This window comes from Bubalus kerabau, chromosome 4, assembly GCF_029407905.1.
Source record: "Bubalus kerabau isolate K-KA32 ecotype Philippines breed swamp buffalo chromosome 4, PCC_UOA_SB_1v2, whole genome shotgun sequence".
In the NCBI taxonomy this organism is placed as follows: Eukaryota; Metazoa; Chordata; class Mammalia; order Artiodactyla; family Bovidae; genus Bubalus; species Bubalus kerabau.
This window is the reverse complement of record NC_073627.1, coordinates 16,652,143-16,675,531: the sequence shown is the minus strand read 5'-3', so window position 1 is coordinate 16,675,531 and position 23,389 is coordinate 16,652,143. Positions and strand designations below refer to the sequence as shown.

Sequence of the window (23,389 nt, the reverse complement as noted above, 5' to 3'; positions counted from 1 at the left end):
GCCTGGCTTGGAGAATTTTGAGCATTACTTTACTAGCATGTGCTGCTGCTGCTGCTAAGTCACTTGAGTCATGTCCAACTCTGTACGACCCCATAGATGACAGCCCACTAGGCTCCCCTGTCCCTGGGATTCTCCAGGCAAGAACACTGGAGTGGGTTGCCATTTCCTTCTCCAATGCATGAAAGTGAAAAGTGAAAGTGAAATCACTCAGTTGTGTCTGACTCTTCAGGACCCCATGGACTGCAGCCTACCAGGCTCCTCCGTCCATGGGATTTTCCAGGCAACAGTACTGGAGTGGGTTGCCATTGCCTTCTCCATACTAGCGTGTGAGATGACTGCAGTTGTGTGGTAGTTTGAGCATTCTTTGGCATTGCCTTTCCTTGGGATTGGAATGAAAGGTGATCTTTTGCAGTCCTGTGGCCACTGCTGAGTTTTCCAAATTTGTTGGCATATTGAGTGCAGCACTTTCACAGCATCATCTTTCAGGATTTGAAATAGCTCAACTGGAATTCCATCACCTCCACTAGCTTTGTTCGTAGTGATGCTTCCTAAGGCCCACTTGACTTCACATTCCAGAATGTCTGGCTCTAGATGAGTGATCACACCATCATGATTATCTGGGTCATGAAGATCTTTTTTGTAAAGTTCTTCTGTGTATTCTTGCCACCTCTTCTTAATATCTTCTGCTTCTGTTAGGTCTGTACCATTTCTGTCATTTATTGAGCCCATCTTTGCGTGAAATGTTCCCTTGGTATCTCTGATTTTCTTGAAGAGATCTCTCGTCTTTCCCATTCTATTGTTTTCCTCTATTTCTTTTCACTGATCACTGAAGAAGGCTTTTTTATCTCTGCTTGCTATTCTTTGGAACTCTGCATTCAAATGGGTATATCTTTTCTTTTCTCCTTTGCTTTTCGCTTCTCTTCTCTTCACAGCTATTTGTAAGGCCTCCTCATACAGCCATTTTGCCTTTTTGCATTTCTTTTTCTTGGGGATGGTCTTGATCCCTGCCTCCTGTACAATGTCACGAACCTCCGTCCATAGTTCATCAGGTACTTTGTCTATCAAATCTAGTCCCTTAAATCTATTTCTCACTTCTGAGCAAGCATTTATTCTATGGCCCTGTGGTAAGCCAAAAGCTGTTTTTCACAAAATGGTAATAGTTATTTGCACAGGATGGCATAGCTTTTTCATAAAATTCTAGAGATCTGCCCAGAGTTCACCTAAAGTTGTGCAGTAACCATTGAAGAATCCCTAACTAGCACTGATACATCAAGCACTTGGGTTATATAAGCCAAGTGGCAAAGCAGCTGTTACAGCAGCCCATAAGTGTTGCAGAGCCCTCAACTGTTGTGAGCCTCCTCACATCAAACAATCTTGGTAAATGGTTCATAGTTGCCTACCCAAAGGAGGTACAGATGGCTTCAAAATTCCAAAGAGGTTTCTTGGGCATTGTACCTCTTTCTCAGTATTAAAACAGAGTAGGTGCAGCACCTTCTTCACCTTGGAAGGGATGTCTTGAATTGCCCAAAACCGTACGGCTCACGGAAAGTTTACCAGCGTGGAAGACCTGTGAATTTCTGTGGAGTTTATTTCCCACCCTCTGGCATGCATGCATGTGTTTTATCACAGTATTTAGATCAGTTGCTGCCTCTTGTTCACCAAGTCTTATCAGCATGAAATTATCAAAGTAGTAGACCAGCATGGTGCCCTTATAGAATAGAAAGGCAGTTAAGGTCCCTGTGGATTAGATTATTATTAAGAGCAGGAGAATTAGTAGGTAAGCACAGTGAAAATGTATAGCTGGCCTTATAGCTGAATGCTTACTGTTTTGATGATCTCATTCTCAGGTCTGTAACTGCAAACCTTGTGCCAGGAGTATGTTGACTTTCTTTAGGAACAAAATCATACCTAAAGCAGCAGCAGCAGTGGTATTCACAACCTGAATAAGTTACAAAAATGCACTGTCATTCTCCAAGATGTGTCTGTCTTCTGCACAGGCCGTGTGGATGAGTTGAATGGGGATGTAATAAAAGTCATCAAGTCATCATCCTTCGCTCCTTCCAGTGTTTAGTGATTGGATCATACTTTTTATGTTATACTCTGGAAACTAACTGAACTTCAGTACAGTAGTCATTGGCCACATATAGCTGTTGAGTATTTGAAATGTGTCTGGTCTAAAAGGAGATGTGTTGTATGCATGAAATACACATCAGATTTTGAGACTTTCTGTCTTTCTGTTCATTCAAGAATGTTTGCCTTTACATTTTGAAGCATTGTTGTAATAGTTGCTTTAAGGTCTTTGGTATTTAATTCGAGTATGTATAATCTTGGGAATAACATCTGTCTATTGACTTTGCTTTCTCATGTTGAGACGTTCGTGTTTCTTCATATGCCATATGATTTTAGATTATATCCTGGATGTTTTGAGTATTATGATATGTGACCCTAGGTTTTATTTAAGTTCTAAGGAGAATGTTTTGCGCGTGTGTGTGTGTGTGTGTGTGTGTGTGTGTTTGTGTATGTCAGTGGCTGGTTGACCGGATTATATTCAGGCACACATTCCTACCTGCATTCTGGGCCTGTGGTTCCAATGTCCGTTCAGTTTTCTGAGCATTTCATGTGATTCAATGTCCATTCTGGGACCAGAGTGGTAGTAAGTACATCTTATTGTTCAGTTCTCAAAGCCTGTGGTAAGGCTGTTCAGGGTCACACCATGCACACAGAACTCAGAAGTGAGCCCAGAAGTTCATATACAATTTGATGGGATTGTTTGCTTGTTATTCCTCCGTACCCCAGTGTTACCAACATTTTCCAGTCCTCAGACTCTCCTTTAGCCCTCTGGCTAATTCCATTCCATTGTTCAGTTCCTGAGACTGTGTCTGTATCCAGGTCAAGTGATAAGCAGAGAGATTCAAAAAACAATGAGAATTTGCCTCACATTCTTGGGATTATAATTCTTGGGGTCATGAAAAAGAGCTCCCTTCTCCCAGAGTTCTAGGTACTTGCCCGTCACCATGAACATCTCTTTGCTGCTACTGCTGTAGAATTGGTTGGATACCAGAAGAGAAGAGAAGAGAGGAAAGAGGGATTTCCCCCAGTCCCTCACACCAACATGTTGCCCCCTTTCATTTTCCTCATGAGAAAGGGAGGGATTTTCTTAGTCTTTTCTTAACCTCATGAACACTTCTGAATTTGGGGCTGTCTTTGAGTCCAGGCCGGGCAATTCCTGAGAAAAAACATGGTAAACTCACACAACTTCAGTGGGACTTCATATTCTGTGCTCCTTTCTGAATCTACCTGCAACTGTTTATTTTCATAGCCTTCAGATAGCTTCCCTGATAGCTCAGTTGGTAAAGAATCTGCCTGCAATGCAGGAGACCCTGGTTCGATTCCTTGGTAGGGAAGATCCCTTGGAGAAGGGATAGGCTACCCACTCCAGTATTCTGGCCTGGAGAATTCCACGGACTGTATAGTCCATGGGGTCACAGAGTCGGCCATGACTGAGTGACTTTCACTTGATGTATTCTTTTTGTTTGGTTTTTGTTTGTGTATTTACTTTTACTAGATTTTATATTTTAGAGTAGTTTCACTTTCACAGCAGAATTGAGTGGAAAATACAAAGTTTCTGTTTGCCCCTTGCACCCACACACCCATAGCCTCCCCTACCAGAGTGGTACATTTACAATAGGTGAACCTGCATTGACACATCATTATCACCCAAAGTTCATAGTTCACATTATGGTTCACTCTCGATACTATACATTCTATGGAGTTTGACAAATATATAATGGTATATATCCACTATTATAGTATCATATAGAAAGACTTCCCTAAAAATCCTCTATACTAACATAATTTCTATAGTCTAAAATAAACATAAACAGCAAGTAATCAGTCATTAGCAAAAAAATAATAATAAAGCAAGAAATGCACATTAAAATGATGTATAACCTAAACATGTTTATTTAAGAATGTATTCTAATATCTTTCCCTCTCTACAGTCCCTGGGAACCACTGATGTTTTTACTGTTTCATAGTTTTGCCTGTTTCAGAATGTCATACAGTTGGAATCATACAGTATGTACCCTTTTCCGATTGGCTTCTTTCACTTGGTAATATACATTTAAGGTTCCTCCATGACATCTCATGACTTGTTAGCTCATTTTTTTTTAATGCTGAATAATATCAGTTGTTTGGATGTCCTAGTGTATCTATCCATTCACCTACTGAAAGGGCATCTTGGTTGCTTCCAGGTTTTGACAGTTGTTAATAAAGCTGCCATTAATATCCATGTGCAGGTTTTTGTGTCGATTTCAGTTCGCTGAAATGAGTTTTCAGTTCATTGGGTAACAAGGAGCATGACTGCTGGATTGAAAGGCGAGAGTATGTTTAGTTTTGTAGGAAACTGCCAAGTTGTCTTCCAAAGTAGCTGTACCGTTTTTTCGTTCCCACCAGCAGTGAATGAAAGATGCTGTTGCTTCACACCCTCACCAGCATTTGGTGTTGTCAGTGCTTTGGATTTTGACTGTTCTAATAAGTGTGCAGTGGGATCTTGTGTTGTTTTAATTTATAATTCTCTAATGACATATGGTGTTGAATATCTTCTTCATATTGCTGATTTGCTTCTGTAGTGAGGTGTCTGTTCAGGTCTTTTACCCATGTTTTAATTTTTTTTTCTTGTCATTGAGTTTGTATACTTTGGATATTTTTAAATTTTTAAATATGAAGCTTGGGTTCTCATTTTCTTAGCAGTGTCTTTCACAGAGCAGACATTTTAAATTTTAATGAAGTCTAGATCATCAATTATTTCTTTCAGGATCATGCCTTTGGGACTGTTTCTGAAATCTCATCACCATACTCAAGGTTATCTGGATTTTTCCATGTGATATTCCTGGAGTTTTACACTTTTGCACATTACATTTAACTCTGTGATCCATTTTCAGTTAATTTTTTGTGAAGGATGTAAGGTCTGTGTCTAAATTTATTATTTGAATTATGGATGTCCAGTTATCTAGAGATCATTTGTTGAAAAGACTTCTCTTTTCTCTGTTGTGTTGCCTTTGCTCCTTTGGTGGTATTTACGTGGGTCTGTTCTGGGCTTTCTGTTGTGTTGCATTGATTTCCCTGTCTCTTCTTTCATCAGTACTACGCTGTCTTGATTACTGTAGCTTTGTAGGACGTCTTGGAAGTTCAGTAGTATTGGTCCTCCATCTTTGTTCTTCTCCTTCAAATATCAGGTTGGCTATTCTGGGTCTTTTGCCTCTCCACATCAATGATAAAGTCAAGGTCAACAAAATAAATTACTGAGATTTAATTGGGTTTGTAGTAAGTCTCAGAGAAGGCATTGGCACCCCACTCCAGTACTCTTGCCTGGAAAATCCCATGGACGGAGGATCCTGGTAGGCTGCAGTCCATGGGGTCACTAAGAGTCAGACACGACTGAGCGACTTCCATTTCACTTTTCACTTTCATGCATTGGAGAAGGAAATGGCAACCCACTCCAGTGTTCTTGCCTGGAGAATCCCAGGGACGGGGGAGCCTGGTGGGCTGCCGTCTATGGGGTCGCACAGAGTCGAATACGACTGAAGCGACTTAGCAGCAGTAGTAAGTCTATTAGTTTGAGGAGAATTGACATTTTTATAGTTTCGGTCCTGTGCATTCATGAACGCGGAGTTTCTCGCCATTTGTTTAGATCTTCTTTGACTTCTTTCATCAAGAGGTTTTGTAGTCTTCCTCCTGGTCTGGTGCGTGTGCTGTCTCCTTGTGCTGCGTTGTTGTGTTTGTTTGTTTGTTTTTATTTAACTGTGCCTTGTAAGTTTCTGCTGAAAGGTGAACATAGTATACTGGATAAAATTAACTGCAATAAATAATAATGTAATTTTAATGTGGGAGTAGGGGGGGCAGCATCTTTCATCCTGTGATTTTGGTGAGCTTGTGCCCCTGCACTGTGAACTTTGCCAGTGCCTCTGAGTTATTGTGTTCCATTGATTTTGTGTCCATTCTTTTTGCCAATACCACCTGCTGTCTAGATTGCAGTGACTTCACATTAGTCTTGAAGTTAGGTACTGCGAGAGTCCAAACATTGATTTTATTGTTCAGAATTAGTCTATCCTAGTTCCTTTATTTTTACGTAGAAATTTAAAATCAGCTTTTTGATTTCTACAAAAATAATTGCCCACTGGATTTTCATTAGGATTACTTTAAATCTATAGATTAGTTTGACACTTAGCATCAAAAAAATCTTCTGATCCAGGAACATAGTATATCTCTTCATTTAGGTCATCAATTTCTTTCATCAGTGTTTTGTAGTTTTTAGCATACAAATATTGTACATATTTTGTTAGATTTATTCCTAATTTCATGTTTTTAACGGTGCTGTTTTAATGTTACTGGTTTAATTTTTTTTATTTTCCACATATTCATTGCTGGAATATAGAAAGACACCTGCTTCTTGTATATGGACTCTGTAACCTTTGAGTTTGCCTAACTCACCTTTTTTGTTTTCCTAGTGGCTTTTTTTTTTTGTAGATTTCTCAAAATTTTTTACCTAGGCAGTCATGCTATCTGATACATGACCCTGTACTAGTTATTACTCTTCTCTTGGCCTGTTTCCTGCTTGATATATGGACTTGTTATGAGACTATTACTGAGTAATGGAGTGATATAAGTTAAAAGGACGTTTGGAATAATTTTAGGCAAAACTCCTTTGTTTGTGAAATATGTAAAAGCCCATTGGTTTTAAGTTTATCACTGTGCTGTGTTTTGTTTCTCTGAGTACTTTTTAAGAATAAGCTTTTAATAACATATAAACTGGAAAATTCACAAATTATATCAAAAGCCTTTAGCATGATAATTCATTAATGAATTATCATGCTAAAGGCTTTTGATTTATAAGTTTTATTTGTGGTCATTTATGCAACTTGAAAAATTAGAAGGCAGTTCTGTAGAACAGGTATGGCCTTCGGCTGAAGAATTTCTTTAATAACTTGAAATTTAGTATTTCCTAATCATCTGTACTGAATATAATACTTAGTGAAGACTGAAGTTTTTAATGAATCATAATTGCTCCTAACATTACTTTAGTGTCCATATACTTGGTATCCTTGTGCTTTCTCAGTGCAACTTTTGAATGCTTAATTACCAGGTACCTAGCATAATTGAATTTTTTTCTGTGATATTAGCAGTTTATTTTCTCTGCCCATATCTCTATCACATTATTTTAGTAATTTTTATTCTGAAGCAGGACAAAGTGAGTAGTAAGAAAAAGAAAGATAGAAAATGAAGGTTGAATAGTTTGGGGTGCCAGTAGATACTATCTTGCATGCATACCAGGTCGCGTCAGTCATGTCTCACTCTTTGTGATCCTATGGACTATAGCCTGCGAGGCTCCTCTGTCCATGGGCATCTCCAGGAAAGAATAATGGAGTGGGTTGCCATGCCCTTTTCCAGGGGATCTTCCCAACCCAGGGATAGCACCCATGTCTCTTCCATCTTCTGCATTGGCAGGTGGGTTCTTTACCACTAGCACCACCTGGGAAGCCCCAGATACCATCTTACATGCTTGGTAAATTGGATTTCAATTTTTTTACTTCCTTACTGGTTATAAAATTGTTCATCCATTCCTTTTACTGTGTAGCTTTTTCGTGGTTCCCACTGAAATGGGCCAAGTGTATTTCCATGCTCCATTGATGTCTTAACTTGGACTTACTTGGGCCAGTAAAGTGTTAGTGAACAGAGGTCTTAAATACACTCTTCTGATTTAACTTGGTCTCCTGCAGCCCTGTGATCTTCCATGGGAAGAGCATGCCCCACGTATTCACTGAAACATATTTTTATAGTTTTTTCTCTATAGCTACAATGAGTTCAAGCACAATTTATAGGGCAGAGAAGATAGAGGAAAAATATTTTTAAGCAGAAAAGTAAACTAGGACATCCATACTGGACTAATTGCAGTATTATTCCTTAAGGAGTATTATTAGAGTCTAAAATTATCAGCCAAGATTTAACATTGGAAAATTTCAAGTGAAAAGAAGTATTTCACTAAATCCAATGCATTCTTCTAGATGCATATATATTTTTAAAAAACCTAATTATGATTTTTCTTTAACTAGGGAACTATTACACTGATGATATACCTCTTTGTTTGTAAACATGTAAAATACTACATGCAAGTGCACGTGCTCAGTCGTGTCTCTTTGTGGCCCCATGGACTGTAGCCCGCCAGGCTCCCTCGTCCATGGAATTTGCCAGGCAAGAATACTGGAGTGGGTTGCCATTTCCTACTCCAGGGGATCTTTCTGACCCAGGGATCGAACCTGCATCTTCTGCATTGGCAGGCAGATTCTTTCCCATTGTGCCACCTGGGAAGTGTAAAATACTATAATTCCATATAAATTATAGTAAAATACTATAATTCCTTATAAATCAGTCTAGACATGAGACTGAAAGCCCCCAAATTAGAAATCTGTTAAGAAAGAGACTTGACAAATAGGTCTAGGAGATATAGTATTCATCTGATCACAGCTCCAGAGAGAAAGAGAAAAGAACCATTGGAAGAGAAGAATTAGTCACCATAGCTAAAGGAAGGACCTAGTGACTAATGAGAAATAAAAAGTTAAGACCTATTCTTGTAAAAGTTCTGAAATCCAAAGATAAGGAATAAGTCCTAGATTTCTACCAACAGAAGTTTTGGGGAAAGATAAGAGGGATCTGGACTATGGTAATAATAGAAGAAGTGAAGAGAACACGGCAGATTTGAATTCTATTTGAGACTGATAATCTGCAGAATAGCTATTGCATTTGTTGCAAAGGGATGTGATGGGAAGAAATGAATGATTACTAGGCTTTTGGTTTGAGTAAATACATAAGATATGTAATATTTTTAATTGAGACAATTTTAACCATTTTATTGTGTACAATTCAGTGGACTTGAGTACATTTACAGTGTTGTGCAAACATCACTGCTGTATAATCCATCACCCCAAAAGGAAACCTGTACCTGTTAAGCATTCAGTCCCCATTCCGGTAGTCGTTCTTGGAACCCTAATCGCCTTTCTGTCTGGATTTGCTTTTTCTGAACATTTCATATAAATGGAATCATACAACATGTAGCATTTTTTAGTCTGGCTTCTTTCACTTAGTATACTGTTTTCAAAGTTTTATCTGTGTTGTAGCATGAATCAAGCCTTCGTTATTTTTATTGCTGAATAATATTTCATCATAATATATGTCACATTTTCTTTATTGATTCACCAGCTAATGATGTTTGAGTTATTTCAGTTTGGGGCTATTTTGAATAATGCTGCTGTGAATGCCCTGGTTTTTCCTTGAAAACCTGTTTCATTGCCTTTGGGTATACACTTAGAAGGGGTTCGACTGGATTAGATGGTAATTCTGTGACTAACTTTTTTTTTTTTTTTTTTTTTTTTGGGGTTTTATTTCCTTTTATTTAAAAATATCTAAAATGGATTCAAATGGATTGACACCATCAGCTAACTATTTACATCTACTATGATTAACATGGTTTGATACAATCATAAAAATAAAATGATTAAATAATATGCTTAACTTGAAAAATTTTAACTATGCATTAATTTATTGAGAATCTATTGCAAAATTTTCATTCTCTAGAATTATCCCTTGTATTAAGAAGTATATTCCTAAAAGGAAAAAGCTAAATGATTGAAAACTACAAAGTAAAAGTCAATTTCTTATTTATAGTATGAGACATTAAGTCTCATATCCAAAAATCCACTTTGTTAAGATATTAAGTATTATGATTTTGAAGTAAGTTCATTACTGACCTTACTGTTAGAAGGATGCTGTAATTCTACACAAAGTTCTAAAATTATACCTCAGATTAGAGGAGCATCTTAGTAACATAAAAAATAAAATGGCTTGAGGGTTGCAATATTGATTTTAAAATTGTTTCCTGAACCAATTATCAATGAGGCATATTTGTTCCCAGTAACTCTTTAGTTAATATATGCCTGTCCTGTTTGATGATTATTTTTTAATCTTTTCTCACAGACTCATATTGGCCTTTCCATGAGTCAAGAGATGGGCTTTCATGTTATTTGACTGAATAAATTTCTTGCGACAGCCTACAAAAGGACACACGTAAGGTTTCTCCCCAGTGTGGATGCGCACGTGTGTACGCAAGTTGAAGGACAGGGAGAAGCGTTTTCCGCACCCTTCAAAAGTGCACGGAAATGGCTTCTCGCCAGTATGAACCAGAAAATGTCTTTTTAGCTTTGCACTCTCCTTGAAGGCTTTCCCACATTCTGCACACATATGATCTCGGGGATTATGAACGCGGAGATGCTTCCTCAGGGATCTTTTATTCTGGAACTCTCTTATGCATCCGTTGTGAGGACAAGCATGTCTTTTAGGAGCACCATATTCTTTATTTGTACTTGGCCTCCTAGTGCATCCTGTGAGCTGTTTAGGTTCTGAAAAGTCCATGTTCGGTATTCCTCCTGGAGGAAGCTTCTTGCTTGTCTTGTACTCAGGAAGCTCAACAAGTGAATTCTCTCCAACCATCTGTTGAGGAAATTCTTGTTTTGTGTCCCTTTTCATGTATTCCAAGGAACATTCAAGAAGTGAGCTTGCCGCAAGAACCTGTTGAGAAACGTCTTGTTCTGATCCTTCTTTCAGACGTTCAAAGGGCTGAAGGAGTGGGTCCTCTTCCACGACAGGTTCAGAAAACTCACCTCTTATTATGCACTCTATGTAACAGTCAGAGAAGGTAGCATCTTCGACAACCCGGAAGCTAGCCTCATAGCACACATCCTCATCACCTAAGATGCATGTCGTGTCGGGAGGTTCCCGCTGGGCTGGCAGTGACTTGTCCGTGCTGGCAGCTCTTCTCCCCAGGCCTTTCTGGCTAGGTATCATTCCCCTTTTCTTCAGTTGCTGGTCCATGGTGTCCGGTTAGTTGCCTCTTTGAAGGTTTACACCAGGATAGATCAACCGCTTCTGGGTGGGAGTGATCAGCCTGAATTGTCTTCAGCAAGCACCCATGCTACGGTGAGGCACTCTATCTCCTATTCCAAGTCCTTTCGAATGTAAGATGTAGAAGAAACTGCTCTGTGACTAACTTTTTAAGGAACTGCGAAAATGTTTTAGACAGCAGCTATAACGTCTCATATTCCCACCAGCAGTGCATGAAGGTTCTAGTTTTTCCACATCCTTACCAACACTTCCCTGTTGTTTTAACAGCATCACACTGAGTGTGAAGTGATACTGCATGTAATACCGTGTGCTTGTTTTTTAAAAAAATTTCCCCTCAGTTTTATTGAGATATGATAGACAAATAAAAATTGTATATATTTAAGGTGCGCAATATGATGTTTAATGAATACGTACATTGTGAAATGATTGCCACAATCAAGCTGATTAAGATATCCATCACCTCACATGTTGGCCCTTTTTGTATGTGTGAGAATATTTGAGAGCTACTCTCTTAGCATATTTTAAGTATACAGTATATTATTATTTGCTGTAGTCACGGTGTACATGAGGTCTCCAGAACTTACTCATCTAATAACTGGAAGTTTTTACCCTTTGACCAACATCTCCCTTTTGCCTCTACCCCCTAGCCCCTGGTAACCACCATTCTCCTCTCTGCTACTATGATTTTCACCTTATTTTTTTAGATTCCACATATAAGTGAGATTATGTGGAGATATTTCTTTCTGTGTCTGGTTATTAGCATAATGTCCCCCAGGTTCTCTGTTGTTCCAAGTGAAAGGGGTCCTTTTTTTTTTTTTAAGGCTGAATAGTATTCCTTGGAGAGAGAGAGAGAGAGAGAGAGAGAGAGTGTGTGTGTGTAAAACCACATTTTCTTCATCCATCCATCCATCGGCAGACCCTGAGGTTGTTTCTATATTGTGGCTCCTTTGAATAATGCTGCAGTGAACATGGGAGTGCAGAGATCTCTTTGAGATAGTGATTATATTTCCTTTTGGTGTATACTCAGAAGTAGGTTAGTTGGATCATATGATAGGTCTATTTTTAATTTTTGAGGACTCTCCATTACTGTTTTTCATAATGGTTGTACCAATTTATATTCCCACCAACAATGTATAGGGGTTCCTGTTTCTCCACATCATTGCCAGTACTTGTTATCTTTTGACATTTTGATAATAACTGTCCTAACAGGTATGCGGTGGTATCTCATTGTGATTTTGATTTTTGTGATTGATGATTGTTGATGTTGATTGCTTTTTCATGTGCCTGTTGGCTATTTGTATTTATTCTTTGGAAAATATTTATTCACATCCTTTGCCCATTTTTAATTAGGTTTTATTTTTGTTATTGAGTATGGGTACCTTACATATTTTTAGTATTAACCCCTTATCAGATATATGGTTTGCAAATATTTTCTCCCATTCTGTAGGTTGCTTTTTCATTTTGTTGATGCTTTCCTTTGCTGTGTAGAAACTTTTTAGTTTGATATAGTTTCACTTGTTTTTATTGGTTGTACTTTTGATGTCAAATCCAAAACAAAATCATTTTCAAGATGAATTTCATGGATTTTTCCTCCAAGGTTTTCTTCTAAGAGCTTTATAATTTCAGGGCTTATGTTTGTCTTTAACCCATTTTCCGTTGATTTTTGTATGTGGGGTCAGACGAGGATCCAGTTTCACTTTTTGCATGTGATTGTGCACTTTTTCCAATACTGTTTATTGAAGAGACGGTCCTTTTCCCATTGTGTATTCTTGGTGCCCTATCAAAGATTAGTTGACCCCATACGCATGGATTTATTTCTAGATTCTCTGTTCTCTTGCACTGATCTGTGTGTCTGTTTCTATGTTAGTACCAAACTGTTTTACTACTGCTTTGTAATATAATTTGAAATGAGGAAGTGTCAGCTTTGTTCTTCTGGCTCAAGATTACTTGATTACATTAGCTGTTTAGAGCTTTTGTGAAAGATTGTAAAGGAATTTTAGGATTGTTTTTCTTTTCTATTTCTGTGAAAAAATGTCATTGGAATTTTTATAGAGATTACATTGGATCTGTAGATTAGTTTGGATAATAAGAACATTTTAATTATTATTACAGTCTATTAACACAGGAAATCTTTCCATTTATTTATGTCTTCAGTTTCTTCATCAGTATCTTATAGTTCTCAATGTACAGATCTTTCACCTTGGTTAAATACATTCCTAAGTATTTTAATCTGTTTGGCATTAAGCATACTACTTTAAATTCTGTTCCTTATTGTTCTGTGTTCCCTCTGAGACTGTTTATTTTGGATAGTCTTTCTGACTTGCTTTTTTCATGTTATGTTTCTTTGTTATTGTTAGTTAAGGGTCAGATATTATATATGAAAATGGTGGAAATAATCTGAGACCTATGATGATGTTATCTTCCTCTGAGAAGATTTATGTTTGTTTCTGGCAGGCGCAAGCAATCTGAGATTGCCTTGATTAAATTTTGTGGTACACATTTGGAGCTGAACTTCAGTCCTGTAAAGGCCAGTCTAGTTTTGGTTTATACTCACTCCTAGAGTGTAGCCCTTTGGGGTTCCAAACAAAGTCCCTCTTAGAAACTTGGTTCTCCCAGCTTGTCCTCCCAGCTCTGTAAAACTGTCAGTGAATTCTTAGCCTTTCAGATGCCACAAAATGAAAAGTGACCCCACATACAGGTCTCAGTCGTCTTGTAATTCTTCATCATGTCATTAACTCTCCAGTGCCTTTAGGAAGATTTTAAAAACATATACAGTTGTAGTTTTCTTAGGGCAAATTGGTCTGAAGCATGTAATCTGCCATTACCAGAAGTAGAAGCCAACAGCATAGCCGTGGAAGTAAACAACATATCATTTACTCTTTTTTTAAATGTTTGAGCAGATTCAAAAATCACTGTATAATGTTAGTCTTACCCACTTGTATTTTCATGTACGTTCTTGGAGAAAGAGAATAAGAAATAGTTACAATGATCCTACCAGGAATTACACAGATTACATTGTCAAGCAGATGAATATCTTCTTTCATGTTGGTCTTATCAGGGACAATTGAAGATCGATGTTCTAATTATAACACTTGTTGTGTTGTACTACAATTATTATTTTTTAAAGATTTTTTTTTTTATGTGGACCATTTTCAAAGTCCCCGTTGAATTTGTCATAATATTGCTTCTGTTTTATGTTCTGTTTTTTTGGCCATGAGGCATGTGAGACCCCAGCTCCCTAACCAGGGGTTGAACCTGCACCCCACCCCTGCATTGGAGGTGAAGTCCCAACCACTCGATCGCCAGGGAAGTTCCCTGTAATTATTGTTTATATGACTACGTTGCTCATGAAACAGTGAACCCTTATAAGGAGGAATCCTATCTTATTCTTGTTCAGTTTCTTAGTGCTAGACCTCAAAGTAAGTACCCAGTAATGGAGAAATGAACGAATGTGTTGGGAATACCTTTTTTGTCTTTTCAGAGTGAAGAATCAGTATCAGTACACACCGTGCTGAGTCATCCAGAAAGGTCAGTTTTAATAGAGAAGAATTTTAGGAGATGAACCTCTTCTCACCAGCTCTTTCGTCCTGTCTTCTCCTGTTTCACAGGTGGCATCTCCACAGAAAGCGACTGTGCTTTTGAGCCAGACTACGCCGTCCCACCACTTCCCGTGAGTGAAGGTATGCAGCACATTCGGATTATGGAGGGCATGTCTCGCTCTCTTCCATCCTCCCCCTTACTCACACATCAGTCTATCAGTGTTCGGCTCCAACCTGTGAAGAAGTTAACTGGTAAGGACTTTACCTACATTGAGTATGTTTGACAGGAAACCTAACAGTATGCACTCTAGATCATAGCAAATATGTTTATGTGCATCTCTAGGTTTTTCCTCATTGGCCTTTCTAATGTCACAGACTCTTGCAAAGTAGAGCTCCCACTGATTTTAATTTAGGAAATGAGACTAGTGCTCCGTTTGACAGATTGATGTATTTATTTTCTAAATGATCCATCTGTTGTGGACATATTTTTCCAGGCTTTCAGGAAATTTCTGGTTTGCGAGAATATACTGTTGTTCTGATTGCATTTATCAGCTTGTTCATGTCAGATTACCAGATGGAGATATTGTAATTTTAGAATAATGAAAGCTTGATAGTTCAGTAAGGGTACTTATTTTTTGTTTGAAATCTTGATTTGTATTTTTCATACCTATTTTTAACAGCTGATTTAGATGTTAACCTCTCCATGGTACTCTCCATGTTTACCTCTCCAACTTCTTAAAATATTCACTATAGTATAGGTTGTGGATTGACTTTAACATGATCTCACAGTATGTATGGTACAGTCAGATCAAGTTGTTAGGTATCAAACTGTGTCTTTATTAAGTGAACTTTTATCTCTTAAAGATTTTTCAGGAAAGAAGTTAATATGTTAAATGATACTTAAGTGCAAAAGTATGTATTCCTGGGTCATTTTATTAGATTTCTTTTAATGTTATTAGTTTATATCCAGTATCAGTAAGTTGACTGGCATTGAATGGATTATGAGTGTATGGAGGCAAGAAATGAAGTCATTCCCAAAGGATGTATTGACTTCCTCCTATGTGTCTGGCATTGAGTTAGACAATAGAGTTGATTATCAAACAACAGTTCAAAAGAAAATAAAATGATGGGGGGAAATGAGATTTTCAGATTCTTCCATCTATTTTGAATAAAACTTGTATTACAGTGTTTATAATTTTCATTAAAATGATAGTATTTATTCTGTAGACAGAGCATAAGAGCATAAGTTATGCTCTTATATTGTTTATTTTTGTTTTAGGCATCTTCAAATGACTGACTCAAAGTCTGTTTTGATTCTTGGATTAGGTGAAAATCAATAAAATAGCTTAATAGCATTTTACTAAAATACTTATTCCTTCTGTTATCTAAAAATAGGAAAATTATATGTAATTGGTCTTGAATAAAAATGTCAATGCTTAGAAATTTCCCCTTTTTCTTATAGTTTAAGGTATTATTGATTACTGAAAATGCAAATAACCAAATCTGATGGCTGGCTACCAAGTGATGTGCTTCATTTTACCACACATATGGGAAGAAATAGCAAGAAAAATTGTTTCCTTATTTAGCTGTATTGCCCAAGATTTTAGAGATACCACTTTCCTGTCCCATTTGACTACCCCAGTTTGAACTTCAGGTTAAATAGACAACCTTTAGGTAACCCAAAAGATAAGTACATATAACAACAAAGCCAACAACATGCCTGAAAACAGAGCTGGTAGAGGGAAGCAGCAGTAAGTATCCTTGGTTAATTACATGTGTGAACTATTCAGGTTTAATATTATGGTGCTTGAAAGGTAAGTATCCTCTCAGATAATTTTGTTTTATTCACTGAAGAGATTTTCAAAGCCCTAAGAGTTTAAAGTTTGAAGATGCATTTTAAAATATCTGAACAAAAGAAGTCTATCTCCTGAAAGAGGATGCCATGAAAACTTTTCTGTGGCAAATTTTCGGCCAAGTGAATTAGGTGATAAAAATCTTCTGGTTTAACCCAGAATAAAATTACTTCGGAATTTAAATTAAAAAGATTATTTAGTAGATTACTCATCAGTTATCTTTCCTTTCCTAATTATATTTTGGTATAAATAAGTAAAAAGAACATTGAATGGAAAAAGATTAGCTGACCATAAGGGAATGTCCTCCAGAGAATTGTTCTTAACAAAATACATTAATTGAATATGGCCATTAGGGCTACACTTACTAATTTATCCATTTCCATTCATTTAAACTTCCAACTACCTTATCTTGCTTATATTCATATTACAACCAAACTGAATTAGTAGGGCCAGAATAGTTACCTTTTTCTGTTTTCTTTCTGACTTTATCTAATATTTAGTCCCCTGTCTCTGCTACCATCAAGGGGGTTTGCTCGCTTTTCTGTGCTCCTTACTTATCATTAAACAAATATTTGTTTAGGACCTACTGTATCAGGCACTGCTCTAGATACAGTAAACAGAGTGCAGGAAAAGACAATTGAAGCCCCTGCCTTCGAAGATGTTTCTATTCCAGTTGTGAGGGAGCTGTAATAAACATATAACCAATAAATAAATAATTTTAGATAGCAAGTACTGTAAGCATAATAAAGTAGGAAAAGGAAGTGAGAAAGACTGGGGTAGAGGTAGGTTTCTCTCTATGGAGTGATTGGGGAGAATCAGAGGAGATGTTTGAACTGAGGCTCAGTGATAAAGAATGTGCCTGCAGTGTAGGAGCCCCATGTTCAATATCTGGGTCTGGAAGATCCTCTGGAGGAGGGCATGGCAACCCACTCCAGTATTCTTGCCTGGAGAATCGCATGACAGAGGAGTCTGGCTATAGTCCACATGGTCTCAAAGAGTCAGACATGACAGAAGGTACTTAGCATGTACACATGCTGAATAACAAAAAGAAGCCAGTCATGGGAAGGTCTGGGGTCAGAGCCTTCCAGGCAGAGGGAACAACCAGAACAAAAGTCCTAAAGCAGAAATCAGTGCTGGTGAGTTGAAGAATTAGAGAGAAGGCAGTATGACCTCAGCAGAGTAAGTCAGAGGGGAGGGGTGTATCAAATAGTTGAAGACATGGGCAGAAGCCAGAGTTTTTTATGATCATGGTAGGGAACCTACTCTGTAGGATTTTTAGCAGAGCTGGAATGGGAAATATGATCTGATTTACCTGTTTATCAGAACTTGATGGCACATGTGTTATGAGTGGCCTGTGAGGGTCTAGAGCAGCGGTCCACAACCTCTTTGGCACTGGTTTCATGGAAGACCATTTTCCCAGAGACCAGGTTGACGGGGTTGGTTTAGGGATGATTCAAGTGCATTATATTGATTGTGCACTTTATTTCTATTATTATTACATCAGCTCTACCTCAGATCATTGGGCCATAGATCTTGGAGGTTGGGGACCCCTGGTCTAGAGAATCCCACATTCATTAACCATGGGTGTGTTTTCCAGACCTTTAACAAGTCTTTACCTTCTAACAAGTTAAGAGAATATTGAAGGACAATCTTTCTTTTTGTTTGTTTTATCAAGTAAAACATAACAGAGTAACATTTCCCTATTACTGTTTTTTTATAACCTTTGTACTTTCAACATGTTTGTCTTGGTCCTTCACACAGTTGTATATGAAGATCTATTTCCAAATACTTTGACTTATCTTTAGTCTCACGGGAGTGAGAATGGGGAAAGGCCTGCTCAAGAATAAAGATATGTAATTTGGAGCTTGAAAACTATGTGTGTGTGTGTGTGTGTGTGTGTATAGTTAGTGTGTGTGTGTGTGTGTGTGTGTGTGTGTGTGTGTGTATGTTTAAAGTATATATAGCTCTATCCAGTACAAAAACAGGTTACAGTAAAAATGGTTAAGAGAGGAATGGGTTCTGTGGTCATGCTACTTGTGTCTGTACTCCCTGCTTCTGTTTCTCCACCTGCAGAGTGGGGTTAATGATCCCTCCTACCTCATGGATAGTCAAACCTGTCCCTTGATGGTTACCAGTTGCTTAATACATGCATAAATACATGTATTTGTTGTTGTTGCTAAGCCATGTCAGACTCTTTATGACCTCAGGGACTGCAGCACACCAGGCTTCTCTGTCCTTTGCTATTTCCCAGAGTTTGCTCAAACTCGTGTCCATTGAGTCAGTGATACTATCTAACCATCTCATCCTCTGCTGCCTCTTCTCCTTTTGTCTTTGATCTAAATGCTCAGAATGTATGAGCAGTTATTGTCGACAAAACTGTTTAAATTTGGTGAGAAGTTTTTAAAAACTCTATTGAACATTAGATACCAATTTGGAACTTTAAAATTTGTCATGTTTTAAAAATTATACTTTTTAATGAGTAATAGTAACAATGATAACAATTCTCATTTGAGTGCCTGTTGTGTGACATACCATATAAACACATATTCTTCACATGTATCTCTATTTTACACATGAATAAATGAAGCCTTAGAAAGGTAAAATGTCTCGCTCAAAATAATACAACTAAGAAAAGATCAAAGCCAGAATTAACACCTAAGCCTTTAAACTCCAAATGAGGTTCATTTTACCAATGAAAAAAATTGAGGTTTATAGAATTTACCCAAGGCATCTGGTATATCAGTTAAGACTTTTTGTTTAAAAAAAAAAAAGTAATAAGACATAGCCATGGTTTAAGCAATAAAGGGAAACGAGAAGACCTGGAGGTTGGTCATGCCTCAAGGTTCATTTGACTTAGTTGGATATTGCTTTGCTTTGGGGGGAGGCACGGAAGAGAGTGCAGAAACACACCATCGGCCCTAGTTAATTCTGTGGTAACAGAATTGCCACTGTTCTCGAGCTTCTTATTCAGTGATCTTTCCAAGATGTTTTTGTTCATAATATCATAAAGTCCCTTAGGGTGCTTCTTAACATGTAGAAGCCAGTAGTTTATTCATCAGCACTTAATGAATTTACACTCTGAGTTTAGTAGAAGTTAAATTTTGAGTATTCATACTGTTAGTAGAGCTGTAAATTGGCTCACTGTTTTTGTAGGACAGTTTGAAATAGGTGTCAGAATTGTAATGCTCATCATCTTTGACCCAACAATTTTATTGCTAAGAGTTTATTTTATAAATAAATTTGAACAAATTTAAAAATTATGTGTGTGTATATGTAATATTGTTTATGTAGTAAAAAAAAAAGACAGTCTATTTATCAGTAATAGTCATCTATTTATGTTTTTAAACGATATGCAAGCATATACATATCACTGCTAAGTCACTTCAGTTGTGTCCGGCTCTGTGTGACCCCATAGATGAAAGCCCACCAGGCTCCCCAGTCCCTGGAATTCTCCAGGCAAGAACACTGGAGTGGGTTGCCATTTCCTTCTCCAATGCATGAAAGGGAAAAGTGAAAGTGAAGTCTCTCAGTCGAGTCCAACCCTCAGCGACCCCATGGACTGCAGATTTTCCAGGCAAAAGTACTGGAGTGGGGTGCCACTGCCTTCTCCGATACATATCACACACGCATTCATTTGGTGGTGAAGCGGAGAAATGATAGCTTGAACTCAGAAGCAGGAGGAGGAAGACGTGAACTTTGTTGTACGCCCTTCTGTAATGTTTGTGTTTCTATGTGTAAAACCCTTTCTCAAGAGGCAGTCTAACAAAATGGACCCTGACTGCCCTTTCCTAATTGTGTCAGCTTGTGCAAAGTTGCTTCAAGTCTCTATACTTCAGTTTCCTTGTTTCTAAAATAAGGATTAAAATAGTATTTACCTCATAGAACTGTTAAGAGAATTGGATGGGTTGATTTGTATAATGCTCGTAAGACAGTGTCTGGCATAGAATAAGCAGTCCAGTAAATGTTAATAATGATCATTATTAAATTTTAAAATAGATTTAGGTGAAATAAATAATAAAATAGATTGCTGTCAGCTGTCAAATATGAATTCTGAGCCTTTGAAACATGACCTTCAAGTAATTTATTTAATTGCCTTAAGTAAGTCCCTCTCCTGTTGTAGGGAGTTAACATTAGAATACTGATGTCAAAAAACAAAGAAAATACTGATGTCAAATGGATTAGTATCTAGCCTCTGGGAAAAGATTTTTTGGCCTGATTTTTAAAGGATTTGCTACCAATAGGTTGTAATGACCATGTGGCAGTCCAATTTAGATGGTAAATAATTCACAATATCCAGTACAATCATGCTGCAGCCTGGTTATTTTAGATGCTAGCTAAGGCCAAAATATTGTTTTCATTATTCATAAAATGAAATTATTAACTTGTTTCTGAGACATCCTGGGAAAATTGCTTAAAGCTATTTTGACATTAAAAAGAGCCTACATAGTTTGATACATTGTAGTGTACTTATGATATGTTCTTTGCAAAGGAATAATTGTCTTGCAATTTTTAGAACCACTGAAATTCAAGATGTACATTAGTAAATTTTATTAGAAAAAAAATAACAGGTTTGCTATAAAGATTAACATTTCTTAAACATAAAACCTAGCTAGTGTATAATAAGCATTGATAAGTGTTACTTTTCTTTTAATTTTATGCCTTGGATAAAGTGGAAACATAGTTTGAGAAAATTATTGAAAAGCCACTTTGGAAATATAAAGAGCCTGGAGATCATGTTAGTCTCTGTAGTCTGATTTATCTCAGTGTACTCATGCTACTATAACAGAAGAGTAAATAACTAGGTTATAACTAGGGAGTTATAACCAAGGAGCAAGTTGGGCAGGGTGGCAGTGGATGAAAAATTCCTAAGAGGAGAAATCAAGGGTAGGGGAACTCTTGCTGAAGATCTGGGTAATTAGACACAAAGTGTGGGATATTCTTGCTGAACTGACTTCGTAGGATTCTTGCTACAGCTGGGCTAAGCTGAGGCCTTGTCAAATAATTGGGTTTGACATCAAACAATAGGGATTGGCTACAAGGGTGTGTTGTACTACACAGGGAATATACCAGTATTCTGCAATAACTGTAAATGGAGTGTCACTTTTAAAAATCGTCACTGGGACGACCCAGAGGGATAGTATGGGGAGGGAGGAGGGAGGAGGGTTCAGGATGGGGAACACATGTATACCTGTGGTGGATTCATTTTGATATTTGGCAAAACTAATACAATTATGTAAAGTTTAAAAATAAAATAAAATTAAAAATAAAATAAAATAAAATAAAAATCGTCAGTAGGTAGATGGGTGGCTACCTACTGATGGCTCAGTGGTAAAGAATCCACATGCCAAGCCGGAGACAAGGGGTTGATCCCTGGATTGGGAAGATCCACTGGAGAAGGAAATGGCAGCTCACTCCAGTGTTCTTGCCTGGGAAATCCCATGGACAAAGGAGACTGGAGGGCTACAGTCCATGGTGCTGCAAAGAGTCAGACATGACTTAGCAACTGAGCAGCAGGTAGGTAGGTAGGTAGGTAGGTAGATAGAGGACTCAGAACAGCCTGATTACATTTTAGTTAAGGAGACAGTCTCTGTCAGCATATATATTTTGAACACCTAAATGACAACATACATTATCCAACAGAGTTCTTTATTTAGTGTTTGCACATACAGGATTTGCAAGATAATTAAATTTGCTCTTTAGATTTTTATAGAAACATAAGGTAGAAGTTTGTATTAATATATAGCAAATACTTTTCTACTAATTTTTGCATATTTGAATGGAAGTTATTCATACAGAATAAAAACATTATGCTATCACAGTATTTATTTATAGTGGAATTATGTAAGGTAGTTGTAGTATTGCTGTGTAAATTCCACTGAAATACAGTTGTTCTGTCTTCCTCTCTGTTCAACCACTACTAGGTGAAGTTTGCAAAAATGACAGAATGTCCCTTTATGGAGAAAGGGCCAAATCCTCTGGTGAGGATCGGCAATGTAAAGGAACCTCTGGACTCAATTATTCAAACATTTGAGGGTCAGTTGACTTAGCCAAGTATATGCAAAATTGTAGGAAACCATGATAGTATTTTTCAATAGATCTCTTGTCAGTATTTACCTGTGGGAAGTCGTCCTTTTATAAACTTGTGCTCGGTTTCCCATTTCCTTGTATCTCTCTAAATGGTCATTGCCTCCTACAATGTATTCTTTTTTTGTTTGAAAATCAGTATTTTCTAAAAGAAAATAGTGTCTTCCTAGGAAAATTACAGCATATACTACAGATAAGGATAATTCCCAGCTAGATGTTTTTATAATTTTCCTGTGAAACAGTTATTATTGACTATCATCTGTGTTCAAAAAAAAAAAAGATTCCTGAGATGTGTTCTTTTCTTTGATGTACCGTTTAACTGGGAAGCAGATGAGCTGATTCGCTACTTTCTTTTTCTGTCTTAGCATTATTAATTGTTTGGTTCTGACTTTGATCATAGAACACTGAGTCACCTTGGCTAGTCTAAACAGAAAGACTTTCAGTAAAGGTTTATGATGGCTTTCAGAACCTCTCAAGAAGGCCTGACTGCAGTCAGACACTTCACCACCCTACAGTCCTAGAGGAACAACATGACAACCTCCGTCACAGTTGCCCTGGAGGAGCCAGATGCCTCTTCACCGCAGAGTTTATCATATACTAATGGGTTTTCTTTTTCCCAGTGTGCATATATGTGTTTATGTGTATGTTTGAGTGCTTTTATTAGAAAACAAATACTGAAAGTGAATTTACTATTCATTTAACTCAAGGAGACAGAAGAAGCATAAGTAAACATAAAAGAAGTAATCAGAAAAAAATTAAAAGCAAAAATGAATACAAGTAAAATACAGAATAAAATCTTTGATCAGTGAAGCTGCAAACAAGTTCATTGAAAAGATTAAGAGAGTAGAAAATTCTTTTGACCAGTATAATTTTCCATCATAGTGGAAAAGAGGAGAGAGATGAGTTAAATAAATAACTCATAGGGCACATAGAGCAAGAAGTGAAATAGCCACTGATAAT

General features: G+C 37.3%; 2 protein-coding genes across 4 annotated transcripts in view; one reads left to right on the top strand and one right to left on the bottom strand.

Annotated features, from left to right (window-relative positions):
• The window catches only part of TANC2 (tetratricopeptide repeat, ankyrin repeat and coiled-coil containing 2), a 372,903-nt gene that overhangs the window by 122,371 nt on the left and 227,143 nt on the right, over positions 1–23,389 (top strand). For 2 of the 3 annotated variants that reach the window (XM_055575580.1, XM_055575578.1), the window contains exon 4: positions 14,562–14,744. In XM_055575580.1, coding sequence (XP_055431555.1) covers positions 14,562–14,744 — 183 coding nt within the window. The remainder of the gene's footprint in view (positions 1–14,561; positions 14,745–23,389) is intronic. The other variant, XM_055575581.1, reaches the window with a different exon arrangement.
• LOC129648858 (zinc finger protein 42 homolog) lies at positions 9,422–11,086 on the bottom strand. Its single transcript, XM_055575582.1, has one exon. The coding sequence runs from the start codon at positions 10,921–10,923 to the stop codon at positions 10,024–10,026; it is 900 nt and encodes a 299-aa protein (XP_055431557.1). The 5' UTR covers positions 10,924–11,086; the 3' UTR covers positions 9,422–10,023.